The sequence below is a fragment of the Clavelina lepadiformis genome, chromosome 5, assembly GCF_947623445.1.
Source record: "Clavelina lepadiformis chromosome 5, kaClaLepa1.1, whole genome shotgun sequence".
NCBI classification, from domain to species: domain Eukaryota; kingdom Metazoa; phylum Chordata; class Ascidiacea; order Aplousobranchia; family Clavelinidae; genus Clavelina; species Clavelina lepadiformis.
Genome location: NC_135244.1, coordinates 23,650,416 through 23,664,372, shown reverse-complemented (window position 1 = coordinate 23,664,372; position 13,957 = coordinate 23,650,416). Strand labels below are relative to the sequence as shown.

Sequence of the window (13,957 nt, the reverse complement as noted above, 5' to 3'; positions counted from 1 at the left end):
AACACACACGGTTACATCAATGTAATTAAAACAGCAAATGTGACTTACACCAGGCTACAACAGACATGTGTTCTATCTAACATGAATATATCAAGCATAAATTTACAGCTGGATTGCAACAATTGAATAAATGTTAACAGCAGTTAAATAAATATCTATGGTTGATTTGCAACTTTTATGTAAAACGGAAGCATATGTGAGGTCAGTCTTCATATGACAGCAATAAAAATATACACATCTTACAATAAAGAATTAAAATGCTTGACACTGCTATATGCACAGAAATACAGTCAAGGCTACAACTTGGCTTCATATTGCAAACAAATTTTAAATAGACACAGTGAAATGTGCATTAAACTAAAACACAACGCTGAGTTTATATTGAACAATGGCAAGAGCTTATTAAAGAGGAATGACAAAAGGTTGTAAATTTGAACGCATCTATTCTTTTACAAAAACTAACACTTCAACAACAGAACAGACGAACACTTCATGTGGTACAAGAGGCTGGTTGGCAAAAGTCGCACAGCGCTGAGATTGTCCGTTGCGCAGTGAAGCGTCGACAAACAATCCATAACCACCCCCACCACCAATTGCTAGACCAGTTTCACTGGCCATGATAAACATGTTGCGTTTTTCATTGTCATTTTCCAGTTCCGAATACTTGAGGCTGCTTTGCGAGGATGGGCTGCATGAGACGCCAACCAACGGAGGCAATGACACACTTTCACTCACAGGTCGTGGCTGGGGTGTGTTTGGAGTTAATGAAACTTCGTAGCGAATCGGAGGTAACGTTATTCCCTTTCCACTTTTTATTGGTGGCTTCACAGGAGGAAGGACTTTAAAATTCTTCTGATGATCTCTTCCAGGATCTCCTTTCTTTGGAGCAACTTCCACCCACGCATAAATTTGTGCTTCTGGCTGAAGCGAGAAGATGAAAGTTTCACCGGTACCGAAATAGCCACTTGTTTCTCTTCTCTCTTTCAATGGAGATGACAAATATGCTCCCAACACTTCATCACCGGTTGTCTTGATCAGTAGAATGGTCGGTTCCATTTCGCCGCTGTATGAATATAGAGCTTGAAGACTGTAACCGTTTACGTTGGTAGAAAATACTACTTTGGGTTTGTATAATGCAAACTGTTCGGGTATATGACAGTATAAGGTGGATAAGAGAGTCTCGTTGACAATATCTGACTGAACATCCCGGACGAGTGACAAGTAAGTCCACGGATTCCGATAATGTTTCAGTTCCGTTGTATTGACTGGGTTCTGTGACAAATTGCTCTGAATTCTTCGATGCAGTTTTTTCACATCTTTGCTCGGAGGCATTTTAAACCCGAAAGCTTTGCGGAAGAGTAAATTGACATTTATCCTTGACTCTATGCCTTCAACAAACTGGAAGACAGCATTCACAATGTCAGTTGAACTGGATACACCCATTTTTCTGTAGAACTTCAGAATGGCAAGTGACACTCGGTATAAAGACTTATAGCCTTCCAGAAGATACATGTCGAAAAGTACAACAATGTAAGTGAATGGAAGGCCATGAAAAAGACATCGTATCCACTCTCTGTACACAGTTAAAGGATCAGACGTCAAACTAAGTAAACTTTTATGCGACGATGATGTATAACGTTGACTTAAATCCTTCAACAAAACAGCAGATGCATCTGTTTCAAGTTTGGAGATGTCGAGATAGTGTGCTTGCTTGGAGCTGGCAAAGATAAGTCTGCAAGCATGTGAGAAAACTTGAGCTGGGTCATCGTCATAATGAAGAAACAATGCAACAGCAATACCAAGAACTGGGCTGTAACTAACTTGAGGAAAATGGAGTGCAATGCAAGCCAATATCTTGTGAAGCGTTTGAATCCCTTCATCGTTTAAATAAAAATATGTAAGTTCAGCAGCATCAACAATGTTAGGCAAAGGAATTTCAGAATATTGGCTGGAAGTGTCCGGAAAGGTTTCCCTGATAAAGTCGTTGTACAGTTGACTGCCAAACATGCTTTCGTTGCATTCAATTCTTTTTGCAAGTGTTTTATACAACACTGTCCTGATGTCATGGTTCACCGGAAAAAGCTTTTCCCTTAGGTAAGATTTCAGCGCTTTTTTGTTTTGACTTAGAGGAAGCTCGATAATATTGCTGACAGTTGTAGGTGATGCTGGTCTTGTTGCTCCTTTCAAAACTTGCGATAACTGATTCAAATCGGTAAACCCCGAAAAGGGCGTGACATTATCACCGGCGCCGGATTGATGCATGGCTTGCAAAATAAAAGAATATGCATGCAAAACGACAAACCAAAAAATTTCTTGTAACTATTTTACGTACACCATGCAAATCAGCGCCGTTTTTAGAGGTTTTTGTTAAGCTTAGGCCTAACCAGTTCTTTAGCCTGCAGCATAGCTTAATGCCTCACTCAGCTGTGCCAATGAGAATGTTTTGATGTTTATTGACAAAGATCACGTGCTAGTTCCGCTTCAGTACTTCTGTCCATTTGTGGAAACCATTGCAAACAATTTTATTTTTCGGTTTTCTAGTTCTACCTTAATGAAAGTGAAAAAAATTTGAACTGCACGCAAAAGATTCATGCCTAAAATGTTAAAATCTTAAGCATTGAGTTTGTCAAGTAGTTCAAATCAAATAGCCTAAAAAGTTTGGTCTCGAATGTAGTCTAACAGCGGACCATTTCAAATAAAATGTTCTCATGCAAATGTTATAACTTAATTTGTGTTTTGTACTGTAGCCTACACGTGAAGTCACAAACCAATTAAACATGCCCACGAAAAGAAAGCAAACAAATCCAGGTTCAAATTGTAAAAAGCTAAACAAGTAGGCTACGTTAGAAGAAAGAAGTTTAATTGCTAAGCAATAGTTTTAAATTAAAAAAAAATTATTTAATAAACGAAGATAAAGAAAACATCACAAAGCAAGGTACGCCAATCACACAGCCGTAAAAGGCTTGCCCTGGTGGTATAACAACTGTTTGCTTTACTTGGATTAATGGGCGAATTATATTTATACCTGCTGTGATCAGACGAAGGCGTATGATGGCCAAACAACGAAGGCCCTTTTACGAGGCTCACCCCAAGTTTTACTTGGATTTAATGACGCCATAACTCGACAAAAACGAGCATTATACATAATAACTCGAAGCGTAACCTTAAGAACATGTAGTTAGGTCAAATAGTTTTCAATGCGGTAAGTTTATACGATTTTCATGAAGATGTTGAATTCATGTAAAAGCAAGTTGACAAAAAATTTAGCAACTTATTTTCTATTTACGCAAGATAGTCATTCAGCCCTACTTGTAAAGGCGTATGCTTGCTTCTCGCTTTTCGTAAGGTGTAAATAGACTTTGGTATAATAGCAAGATGACTTCGTTGATGCTTTTAAGTCAATGTAAACATTAACGCCTATTGTTAAGATCTGAATCCGAGTTTTTACTGGTGTGTGTATAACAGCACAAACCTTTCAGAGTCATCATCACCTGTTAGTTACATATGTCCCACTGGTCTATGCGAGCTGTAAAGTGAACAATGGAAGCGCTTCATTGTTACAGTGCTTGCATAATATTAAGAACTGGTTATCTTGAAGTTTTCTGCTTTGTTCGTGGAGAAAGATTTAAAAGAAAACGAAGCAAGAAAATTACTGGCCAGTGACTGTAGCGATTGACGTTGTCACAACTCCTTTGAGACTAGGCCTATATAGTTATAGGGCCGAGTAATCCGCTAACAAGCAAAGTTACAATAAAGTCATCAAACTCGAGCCGCCCGTCAAGTCAAGTGAAATCTTTTGGTAAATAAGACTCGAGCCAATTGATATAACTCATGATCTTGGAACCAACCTTATAAATAAAGCAAAAAAGAAAACGTTTCTGCCAACAAGAAACGTTAAGAATTTTTAAAAGTTTCTTTTGCTTTGCTGCCCTTAGCCTACGCATTCGTAAACAGACATCGTTTTAAGTTAGACTTAGTGTATTGGGATTGAAGAAAGGACGGCTTGTATTACCTGTACCTTGAAACGTAACCAACAATAACTGACTAGAGTCAAGCCGAGTCTCTAAAAAAATCGCTCGAGTCATTAATAACTCTGCTAACAGGTCAGTTTAAAATTTCTGTTAAAATGACAGCACTCTAGAACTGTTGAAGTATCTGTATGTGTTGACCTAGCTAAACCAAAGCTTCATTTGTGAAGTTTGGAAGTGATTTCAAGCCATAGCGTTGCTTTTGATGATGAGATGGGTGATAATAACAAACTTTCGCAAAACCGACGTCGAGCACAGAGGTCTGCCAAGTCACACCAAGAAAGAAACAGCTGGAGAATCAATCAAAATTTGACATCAAATCTGAAATTGCAGCTGGAGATGATTCACAAAGATCACAGAACAAAGTCCATTGTCTTGCAACAGGAAATCAAAGATCTTCGCCGGGAGGTCAGGTGGAGAGTGTACGAAGCGGATCGGGCGAATTCAGAAATCGCTCTTAGAAAACAGCAACCTCTTCGCCCGGCTACAGCCTGTGACAGACCGAAATCCTCTTTATCCAGAACAGAAAGTTTTCTTATTCCGAGGGTAGTTGCTTATTGCTTCAGCAAGATACTGAGCTTGTTGTAAAATACAGTAAAATTGTTAAAATTCAAAATTATGTGTTCACAAGTTTTTTATTTCTTTTTGAACAGAGGCCAATGTCCGCCCCGGCACAATCGACTCATTACAGACCAAGTAGTGGCTTTCGTCATCGTTCCTGTTATGCCTGTTCTAGAGCAGCAGGTTTGTTACTAATTGCGCCCCGGACTGGTTTTACAGTCACCGCGTAACACGAGATATTGTTAAGATGTTATGTTTATTTTTTTGGGAAAATGTAGCTGACATAATTTTACTGAATGGAACTTCTTTTGAATCTGTTTGGCAGTTTTGCACCTGCACTTTACTCCAGCGCCAACTTGTGACAAACCTCAGCTTCACAACGATCCGAAAGTTCGTTTCGCTTTAGCGCCCCCTCCGGTTGTAAAAACCTGGTTAAATCGAGAAAGTAACTCAATTTATTAAACATTTGCTTGCATTTCATCATCTGTGTCTTTTAGAGCGCCCTTGAATGCGGTCACCTCATATGTTTGTGATACTTATATTATAAAACCACTTTTTTGCAGGATATCTCTCACGAAACCTCGATTAAAAAAGAAGAAATATCCACTCCGCGACGACTGTTTTCACATTCTTGCAGCAATGCAAGTTTTAATATTTTTATTTACTCTAATTATGACATCACACTATGAAAGGTGCTGAAAAGTGGAAAGACACCGGTAAAGCTCGAAAAGAAGACATAATAGATGAAACAGCTTAAAAGTAGATGGGTTACAAGTGCTAAGACACCAGAAAACATTTTACTAACGAGACGTTTCGGTCGATACCACAACCATTCTCTATTTACTATAGAGAAGCGATTATATACGGCAAGGGGTGTAACTACTGTAGTATGAGAGAAAAATATCGACTGTAACAGCTTATTTATACAGTAAGACCTTCTCCGAGTTGCTAAAGGATTTTCCTTGTTTGTATCGCTGGCATCTTACGTTTGCGTCATGGTTGATGTTAATGCAAAAACTTATTTTTTAAAGCAAGCTTTTGTCTTCTGCGTTTACACTGTTTATTTCCTCGAATTGAAACAAAAACTTATGGAATTGCACTTTGTGTAAATCGCGTAACGTTTGATTCAACTTCAGACACAGCAAGAGCAGGAGCAGGAGTTACTTCAGTGTCAGCTCCCACCAAGATATCTCCTCCAGCTCTATTCTGTAGTCGCTCAAGGTGACTCCGCCCGCGATCGGGGCGCCCCCTCGTAATTTATCCTCCCACAAAATCGTCCGCGCCCCGTCTCTGAAAGTTGGGCCCGGGAGATATACGTCACGTGACCTGCTCCCGTTGTTCACGATAGGGGCGACCAGGTACCGGTCCCCGACCATAAACTCGTCGTCCACCGTAAAAGCTTTGACGTCATCGTACGTTACCCACCAGATGGGGCGGATGGGTCCTATCCCGCTCTTTCCTGCCACGTATTCTTCCGACGCCTTCTTCAGTTCTTCAAACACCACGGTTTCGTGTAGTGTGACGTAATCGCGAGATAGTTTTATTGTGACGTCATCATACTGCCAGGGGGTGTAGGAGAACTGCATGGAAGGGAGGAAGGCGGTGATCTCAAGCCACCTGATAAATAGTTCTCGTTCTGGCAAGGGGGTGCCATGAAACCCGGCTTCGTACGCGTTCCCTGCAAGTGACGTCACAAATCCAGAAACATTAAATCTATGATTCAATGAGTTATTCCAACTAATCTTTCTGAGTTTATTAGCTTTATTTTTAAACATCTCCTTCTTAATGACGTTACAATTATTGTTTGTCTATGACGTCACCTCCGATCATGTCCGGAAGTACGTAGGGATAGCCGAGCAGGGTGAAAGTTAGAGCGGTTGGGATGAGAGACTTGAGCCCCTTTGCTTCCGACCAGTTCGAGTCCTTGTCCATCATCCTGACAAATATGGGCAGGTGGTGGCAGTCCCAGGCCGATCTCACCTCTATCTGATATCCAAGTCTGATCGATGTTTCGTTGTTGTCATAAGTAGTAGTTGTTACGTCACACAAATGTGATTATTAAGTGATGTGCTGCCCACTCGCGGTAGATTACTGTCTTTGTTATTTTACGGCAGCTAATTGTGACCTAATAATCAAAATTTACCTGAAAGCACATTCAGCATAGTGACGTGTGTAGTAGCCCAAATTTTGCATGGGGGTAAAAAGCTCGAAATTTGGCACCACTGTGACGTAATTAATCTCTCCCGCGTCGAACTTGAACGAGTCGACGCCGTACCTGGTTCTGACGTCATCAAGTAGACCCGAATACCTGGAAAGGTTCATCAAGACGGCTAGCAGTTAATTGGTTGGTTAGTATTTGTTAACAGTTAACATATGAAGCCGCAACCATTTATTTATTGAACCGACCAATCACAAGCGTCCGGGTCGGTGAAGTCTATCGCAGAACCAATCCCGTTCCACCATGGGACACGCCCACTCTCTCCTGCGCCATTCAAAACGAAGTATTTGTTGACGTCACCTTCGTTGTAGTTTTCCGACCTGGGGTTGATGAAAGGGGTCACCCAGGTCGTGACCCTAAATCCAAGGTCATGAAGAGTCTGAATCATCTCGCTGGCGTTGGGGAACTTCACCGGGTCAAAAGTGTGGTCTCCGTACCTCACTTCGTACCTGATAAAGCACAACAAGAGTAATACCTAGCAGTACTTTGATACCTATGCTACCACATGTCGCCTACAAATAAAATCAATTTTTTTGCTTTATTTTAAAATCTTACCTAAAGTTTACTGTACGTTAGCGCCGCAGAGCAAGTCTTAAAAGATGGTTATCTTGATTATGGAGCCATTTGTTACATCATAAACAGCACTCACCCGTCATCGATTTCAATCTGGCTGTTTGTGAAATTATATTCCAGTATCTCATTAGCATACTGGAGTATGGTGGACTGGTTGATATTGACCTTGTACCGCGCCCATGAGGACCAGATCGGCGACTTCATCATTCTTAGGTCTGGCAAGGCGTTGGGGCGCTTAAAATATTTCTGCAAAAATCCATCACAGATTGTTGGACAAACGTTTTGACAATAATAGGATTCCAACCTTAAAACTAATTAAGTTAAAAAACTACCAATTTAAAAATTATTTCAGTTGGATATTTATTACTTACATATAGACATCATATCAACTAATGCGCAAACCTTGAACATAAAATCGTGTGTCACTTGCGGGGAATCCCCAAAGCAGGCGGTATACTTCAACCAGTGTGTAAGTAACGCCTCGTTTCGGATTTTGTAGGGGTCTCCATAAGCGCCTGCACAAGTTTCGCTATATCTTGAAGTTACGTTTAACAGTAGCGTAACATCTACACCCAGACCTAAAAGCTACAATATCTCACCATGTATAACGCACAGGTATCATCTACTTTACTGAAACAAATTGCAAGACAACTTTTTACAAGATATTGCAGCATTTCGTGTGCTGTCATAATAGCGTTTGTTTGCTGACCTTTGAAGCAGATTCGCTGATTCTCGATGCTTAAGTGGAGTGGGACATCTGGTGGTACGTAAAGGGCGACACCCGACGACGAAAGCCAGTAGCGCTCGAGGACGGAGCCGAACTGTTGGGCGTCTTCGAACATATCTCCAGACAAGTAAAACGACATGAACTTGTCCCAGCTGCGTTTTGTAGAACAGGATAATGCGTGGTTTCTTTCCCGAAATCAAAAGCCCGCAGTGAAAAGATTCTGCTATTTAATTTATTTATCCCACCGATTCTTAGCGTGTCAGCAGCATAAACCAATCGTGTAAACATAGAAATCTAATACTGTTTGGTAAACACGGTTGAAAGCAAAATCAAAGGTCGGTGCGAGTCCTCGCCAATAAAACCGGCAAATCTGCCCCAACATTTTTTGTTTTGTTAGAAACCTGTTAACTGGCCAGTGTTGGTAATACATTTCTGCGCCGCCGAACCAATAGTCGGACATCGGGAAGCAATCCACCGGCGCTACGTCATCGGTCGTGCTTGACCACGTTGTTTCGTAACATTTGACATTTTGACTGACGTCAGAAACCTATCACAATGAATGACGTCATTCTTACAAAAAGTTATATAACAAGGCCTTCATACGATGCATATATTATAGAAGAAGTTGTTGCATAGTTTGCCACTTAGAAGAGCTGATCTACCATCATGTGTGGTTGATGCATTTAGAAGATGTTGTTGCCTGTGTCCTAGATTGCCGCTTGGAACACTCCAGGCACAATGGGACTTACACTGAGTTCTGTGACGCTCAATTTCAACTCCGCTTGTCCTGGACCGATTGTATACGTCACAGTGGTGCAGACTGGATCGCTCTCTTGACAACTTTGTACGATTCGCGGATATGACATCATCTCACCTCTTCCGTCGGCGCTTTGTCCCATAAAAACCGACAAAAGGCATTTTTCGTCAGAACTCCGCGTGTAGGTTAACTGTGACGTAACACCAACGTTTATGACGTCGTTAGTTCATCCGTATTCCACTTTAACCTGAAACGCACTCACCCGTAGAAGAGAGGGGTCAAAGTTAACGACGTAATTTTCCGAATCCCTGTCAATTGTGACGTCATTATCGCTTTGCTCGAAGTAGCTTATGCCGACTCCCAGCATGACAATCCCGGCGCATAACACAAGTCCTGACAGACCCAAAATGACGTAACGCTTATCCATGCTATTCATGCGTTGCGCAAATACGCGCCGCCTTTGTGAGCTAGAACTTCTGGAAAGAGAAGGATAGGTTCACTTCGACTGAAAATTGGTTGTTCTTAAACCACATCGACTATCGCGAACTGCAGAATTGTCGAATGTCGAATTGTAAATTGTAAAATTGTCGAATTGTAAAATTGTAAAATTGTCGAATCAAAGTTTTTCTGCCCAGCGCCACTTGGCAAGGATATGGATAAGGATATGATATGGAAACCTAATTCTCAGTCGACTGCCGCCTGCAGAGCAACAAAGAACAGAACCGAAGTATGAAACCGGCTCAAATCTATGAAAACTTGACACAAATATTGTGCAATTTGTTCAATAGCTTCCAGGCTAAATGACAAAACCTTGTCCATGCTTCGTACATACTTTGCCGCACTGCGTCGTTTCAAACTATTGGGCGTCCTACTTCCTGAATGCAAACTCATAAGTCATAACCGTTATTTCGACAAGAAATTTCTTTGCAATCTCTAACTCAGCAAAGCGCCCCTATACGACAAAGTGAGGGTGCGACGAAGTAATATGGCACCGCTATTAGGGTAAATGACTGCAACTTATGTAACTTGCAAAACATCGCTTTTAGAAGCTACAATGGGCAGTTAAGGGTGATCGTTTGAAACATTAGCTGGCGGTTAATCATTGACGAAAGGTTTGCATAAGGTTGTCTGAACTTATTTTAAAATCTACACAGAAATATTTATCTTACTATTAGTCATCACTGAAATAATTTTTAATGCGATGGCTTAGAAAACGAACCCTTAATTGCAATAAGATATAGGCAATATGGGATGAACCGGATTTCCGGAAATATCAGGATGTCATTCAGTGAAGCATAATCTTATGCCCAATTTTTAGAGTTTTCGGTCCAATAAAGCAGAAGGTATTCTTTGATTGGGCGAGCACCAAAGCTCAGTTATACCAATTCAATTATCCGGGCCTTTAAAACTTTTCCGAACACGCCTGTATCACCTATTATGACGTCATAATCGTTTGCGTTAATTTAAGTTTCGCCGAATGAACCTTTTGTTTTAATCAACTAATCGTAAAATGTTACGTCACACGATGTAAATAATTTGAAACAGATGGACTGGATATTTCGAAACTGGCGAACATCGAAAACTCGAAGTTACAACAAAGCCAGGATTAGATCAAATGACGTAGGATCGTAGACAAATTAAACCAAATTCTTTTGATGTAAATATCAAAACTGGTATAAATTTGAACTTATTCCGGCAGCACGTGTTTTAATCCTAGTTTGGTTACATTCGGGATGCCGTATATTTCCATCAATTGCTACAGAGATTACGTCATAATCCGGCCTGCTGTCGAATTTTGCGCGTTGAGTTTCAAGCTTTCGACAATACCCAGAGAAAAAAGATCCAACCAAAGCTTGATAGATTATGACGCAGCAATGGAGGAAAATATAGAAGAATGAAGCCAGGATTTAGCTGGCCCTGGCAAATCTATAGAATAGGTTATGCGTCAGCAATCAGAACTTTATCGAAGTAAGTGACGTCACGCATCAAACGATCCTGATAACCATCGGGTTACATAGATGCCGATGCCGAAATTGCGTCTGCAAGATTGACGCATTTTACAAACTCACTGTTACTTTTTTTCTGTAGTAAAACAAAGTAAGCCAAGTTTTGTTTTGATTTCTTTTGTCTCGCTTCTCATTTCTTTCTTGTTCGGTTATGACATTGTTCGAGAACAAAGCCGTTTTCTACGTCATAAAATTGTACACGTCAGCTGAAGGATAAACTTATACGCAGCAGGGATCTCCAATTGCCATAAAAAAATCGGAAGAAAGAAGTTTTCATTTTCAGAGGAAAGCCTCACACCGCCCAGGGAAGTTCTTGACTGTGACGTAACCATGGCAAAGATAAATCTTTTGTTTGGCGCTTCCATTAGGACCAGGAAAGGACGAGATTTCTGAAATTAGACAATCAGTCGCGTTGTTAAAAAGTCGAATAAGCTGAGCATGAAGAGTTATTTTGTTTAATATGGCGATTATTTCGTAACAGAAAAATTGTTCGTCGCAAAATTTGTGCCGTCATTTGCGTTTCAAGGTTTTTTTAGTTCAATCGGATAAATAGGTTGGACTAGTCGAAAATATTTTACATTAAGACGTCAAATCTGTGCCAGGAGATCAAGACAGTGGCAACGACGAGGTCCCGCTGAGTCAGAAGAAACTCAGGAAAACTTTCAGACCGCAGAAAAGCGAAAGTGGCGCTCGTGGGTCGTGAGAAAGTGTTTAATTTCTTTTTTATTTTACTTCTAAAACTTGACCTGTGAATGGCTTTTAACCTAAACGCGCGTTGTATTGCATTGCCTTTAAAAAATCTTGAAGTCTGTTCGTTATATTTTGAAATATGTTCGTATACTTCAAAATCAATTTCAACCGCTAATTACGCGTTCATATAATTCGCGTTGCCAAAAAATCACTAAGAACACATTTTGTTTACAAGCGATGAAGATTTTGTTTGCTTCATTTGCTGCTTCTTAAAACTTTTTTAGGTTAAAATTTATGACACTTCCCAGGAAAATTGTTTTACTAAAGTATTCTGTAGCAAACCAAGGAAAATCGTAGGATCTGTTTCATGAAATTCTAGACGAATTAACAGTGCGTTATATAGAATAGAATGCGATTCCAGTTGCAATTTTTGGAACTTTATAAAATCGAAAATCTGTTGTGAATAAAATCTTCTTGTTTTTAAAGCTGATCATTTTCATTCATGTGCATTGCCGGTCGCTCATTTTGCGGTGTTGCATGACCTTGAAATTAGCTTGCCCTTCGTAGCGGACCTGCTGGTTATCTAAGCTCGTAAAATTGCCATAAAATTTTCCGGCGATTCATTGATTGAATTCTTAAAAGCGTTCAATTTTCTTTGCTTGGAAAGTTTTATGCCAAAGAGGGCGGGAATTTTTCATCATATTCTTGAAAATATCGACTCCTTTTACCGCGTTAAGAACGCTTTTATTGTTGTTATAAAAAGGTCACAAAGCTTCATTGAACATCAAGCTTTTGTGGATTTTCCAGGCTGTTCGATGAAGAAACTGTGCAGGAAAAGCTGCTTTGGGTCGAAATAAGGGGAGCAATGGATCCCGGAGCACAGAAGAAACAAAAGGAGCGAACTGACAAAAACTCTGTTATGAGATCACCATTGTAACTATACCACCGTGTTCGATACTTTAAGAAATATTGTTTTGTTTCTGTACATCTGGTCTCGCACATTTCCTCTACACATGGAAGCTACACTTCAACCAGCCCGTGAAGTGCCGAGCATCGTTCATGGATTAATTTGAAAACTTCCCAAGTTATTTTGGGATACTGTGGCAGTGTTTCCAGCAAAATCTGCACGAAAAGCTTCATAAAAGCTTATTGTAACGTTGCAGTTGTTATAAAACGTTTCAAGAAACAGTTTTTCTTTAAATAAATAAAAAATTCGACTTTGAAAGCAAATTTAGCGGATATCGGCCCATCTTTGGCCGTCTCGTTTTATGTGACGTCATAAAACTAGTCAGCCAACGATAGATCGATGATTCCGGATCAACCACAACAGGGAATTCCCCCAAACAAGTAAGGATTTTGTTGCCGTTATTATTGTAGAGCTCTAGCTACAGATGGCGAAACTGGAGACCGGGTTGGCCTAGGCTTAGGCTCCACCACTTTCACGAACCAAATGCGTTAAAAACTGGTAGACCTAAAGCAAAACACGAGTGCCGTTGTGGTAGACTTTGCATGTCAGTCCGTCGGGCACACCCACTTTGACAAAGGTTCCACCCGCTAACTTCCGCTTCCGCCATCGCTGATTGTATTCTGTTTAATTTTAGGTATTGCGTAGTTACTAATAAAACAACTTATGCAAATGATCTCACACTGCATTTATTGGCGTAGAAAGCATGAACTATGTTCGGTGAATAATTTTGGAAATTATCATCCTCAGACTGAAGATGGTCTTTGAGAGAAATTCTTGTTCCTTAACCATTCTCGTCCCAACAGTAGGAAAACAGGCCAAGGTACCATTTATTGTGCTGTAAATACAACGATTGTCATCGTAACTTTCGCGTTTTGGGGGGTTGCTGATCCATATATTATTTGACTAATCTCCGAACGGCGGCTCAGTCGTAAAACCCATCGGCATTTAGGTCAGTTTGGTTACTAAAAATGATAAAGAAACGTTTTAAATCTGTCGCCTTATAGCGCATGAAGTGCCGTGCCGCCACCTAGCGGTCGCCGGTCGGGAAGCTGAACGCAACAATAGGATGTAAGCGAATAGCTTTGACGCTTGCAGTAGGTTCGTTTTTCTGCTTGCACCACACAATGTGCTACCGTTTCAGGCTAGAACCGACGCAAAATTATCCTACTGCTTGCATTAAAGCGCTTTCAAAGCGTGTAGTTCATTTTACGAGCAAGCTGTTTAATTGTGACAGACAACTCTGGATTGCGGCAGGTTCTATTGCCCGTTCACGTCCGTGAGTTGTATTCGAAGCGAAACATTCGAGCCAAACTAGGTGCGAAGATTTTAATGAATTGAGTAATAACTATCCTTGCTGTAATAATTACTTTTATTCTCTAATAACTGTAATAACTATGCTTGTTTTTTCACAAAGAAATTATAAAAGAAAC

General features: G+C 40.4%; 3 protein-coding genes across 3 annotated transcripts; 1 reads left to right on the top strand and 2 right to left on the bottom strand.

Moving 5' to 3' along the window:
* Nucleotides 1-6: 6 nt before the first annotated feature.
* LOC143460776 (TBC1 domain family member 24-like) lies at nt 7-2,505 on the bottom strand. The gene has a single exon (XM_076958401.1). The coding sequence runs from the start codon at nt 2,260-2,262 to the stop codon at nt 442-444; it is 1,821 nt and encodes a 606-aa protein (XP_076814516.1). The 5' UTR covers nt 2,263-2,505; the 3' UTR covers nt 7-441.
* A 1,448-nt stretch (nt 2,506-3,953) lies between these two features.
* LOC143460957 (uncharacterized) lies at nt 3,954-5,294 on the top strand. Its single transcript, XM_076958659.1, has 4 exons — nt 3,954-4,574; nt 4,682-4,772; nt 4,915-5,034; nt 5,153-5,294. Exons 1-4 carry the CDS (start codon nt 4,242-4,244, stop codon nt 5,176-5,178), a joined length of 570 nt encoding a protein of 189 aa, XP_076814774.1. The 5' UTR covers nt 3,954-4,241; the 3' UTR covers nt 5,179-5,294.
* Nucleotides 5,295-5,684: 390 nt separating this feature from the next.
* On the bottom strand, nt 5,685-9,868 carry LOC143460955 (myogenesis-regulating glycosidase-like). The gene is made up of 10 exons (XM_076958658.1): nt 9,127-9,868; nt 8,857-9,054; nt 8,509-8,654; nt 8,090-8,259; nt 7,783-7,895; nt 7,457-7,626; nt 6,996-7,256; nt 6,733-6,897; nt 6,410-6,588; nt 5,685-6,267 (listed from the first exon to the last, which is right to left on the bottom strand). Exons 1-10 carry the CDS (start codon nt 9,298-9,300, stop codon nt 5,750-5,752), a joined length of 2,094 nt encoding a protein of 697 aa, XP_076814773.1. The 5' UTR covers nt 9,301-9,868; the 3' UTR covers nt 5,685-5,749.
* Between the last annotated feature and the right edge of the window lie 4,089 nt (nt 9,869-13,957).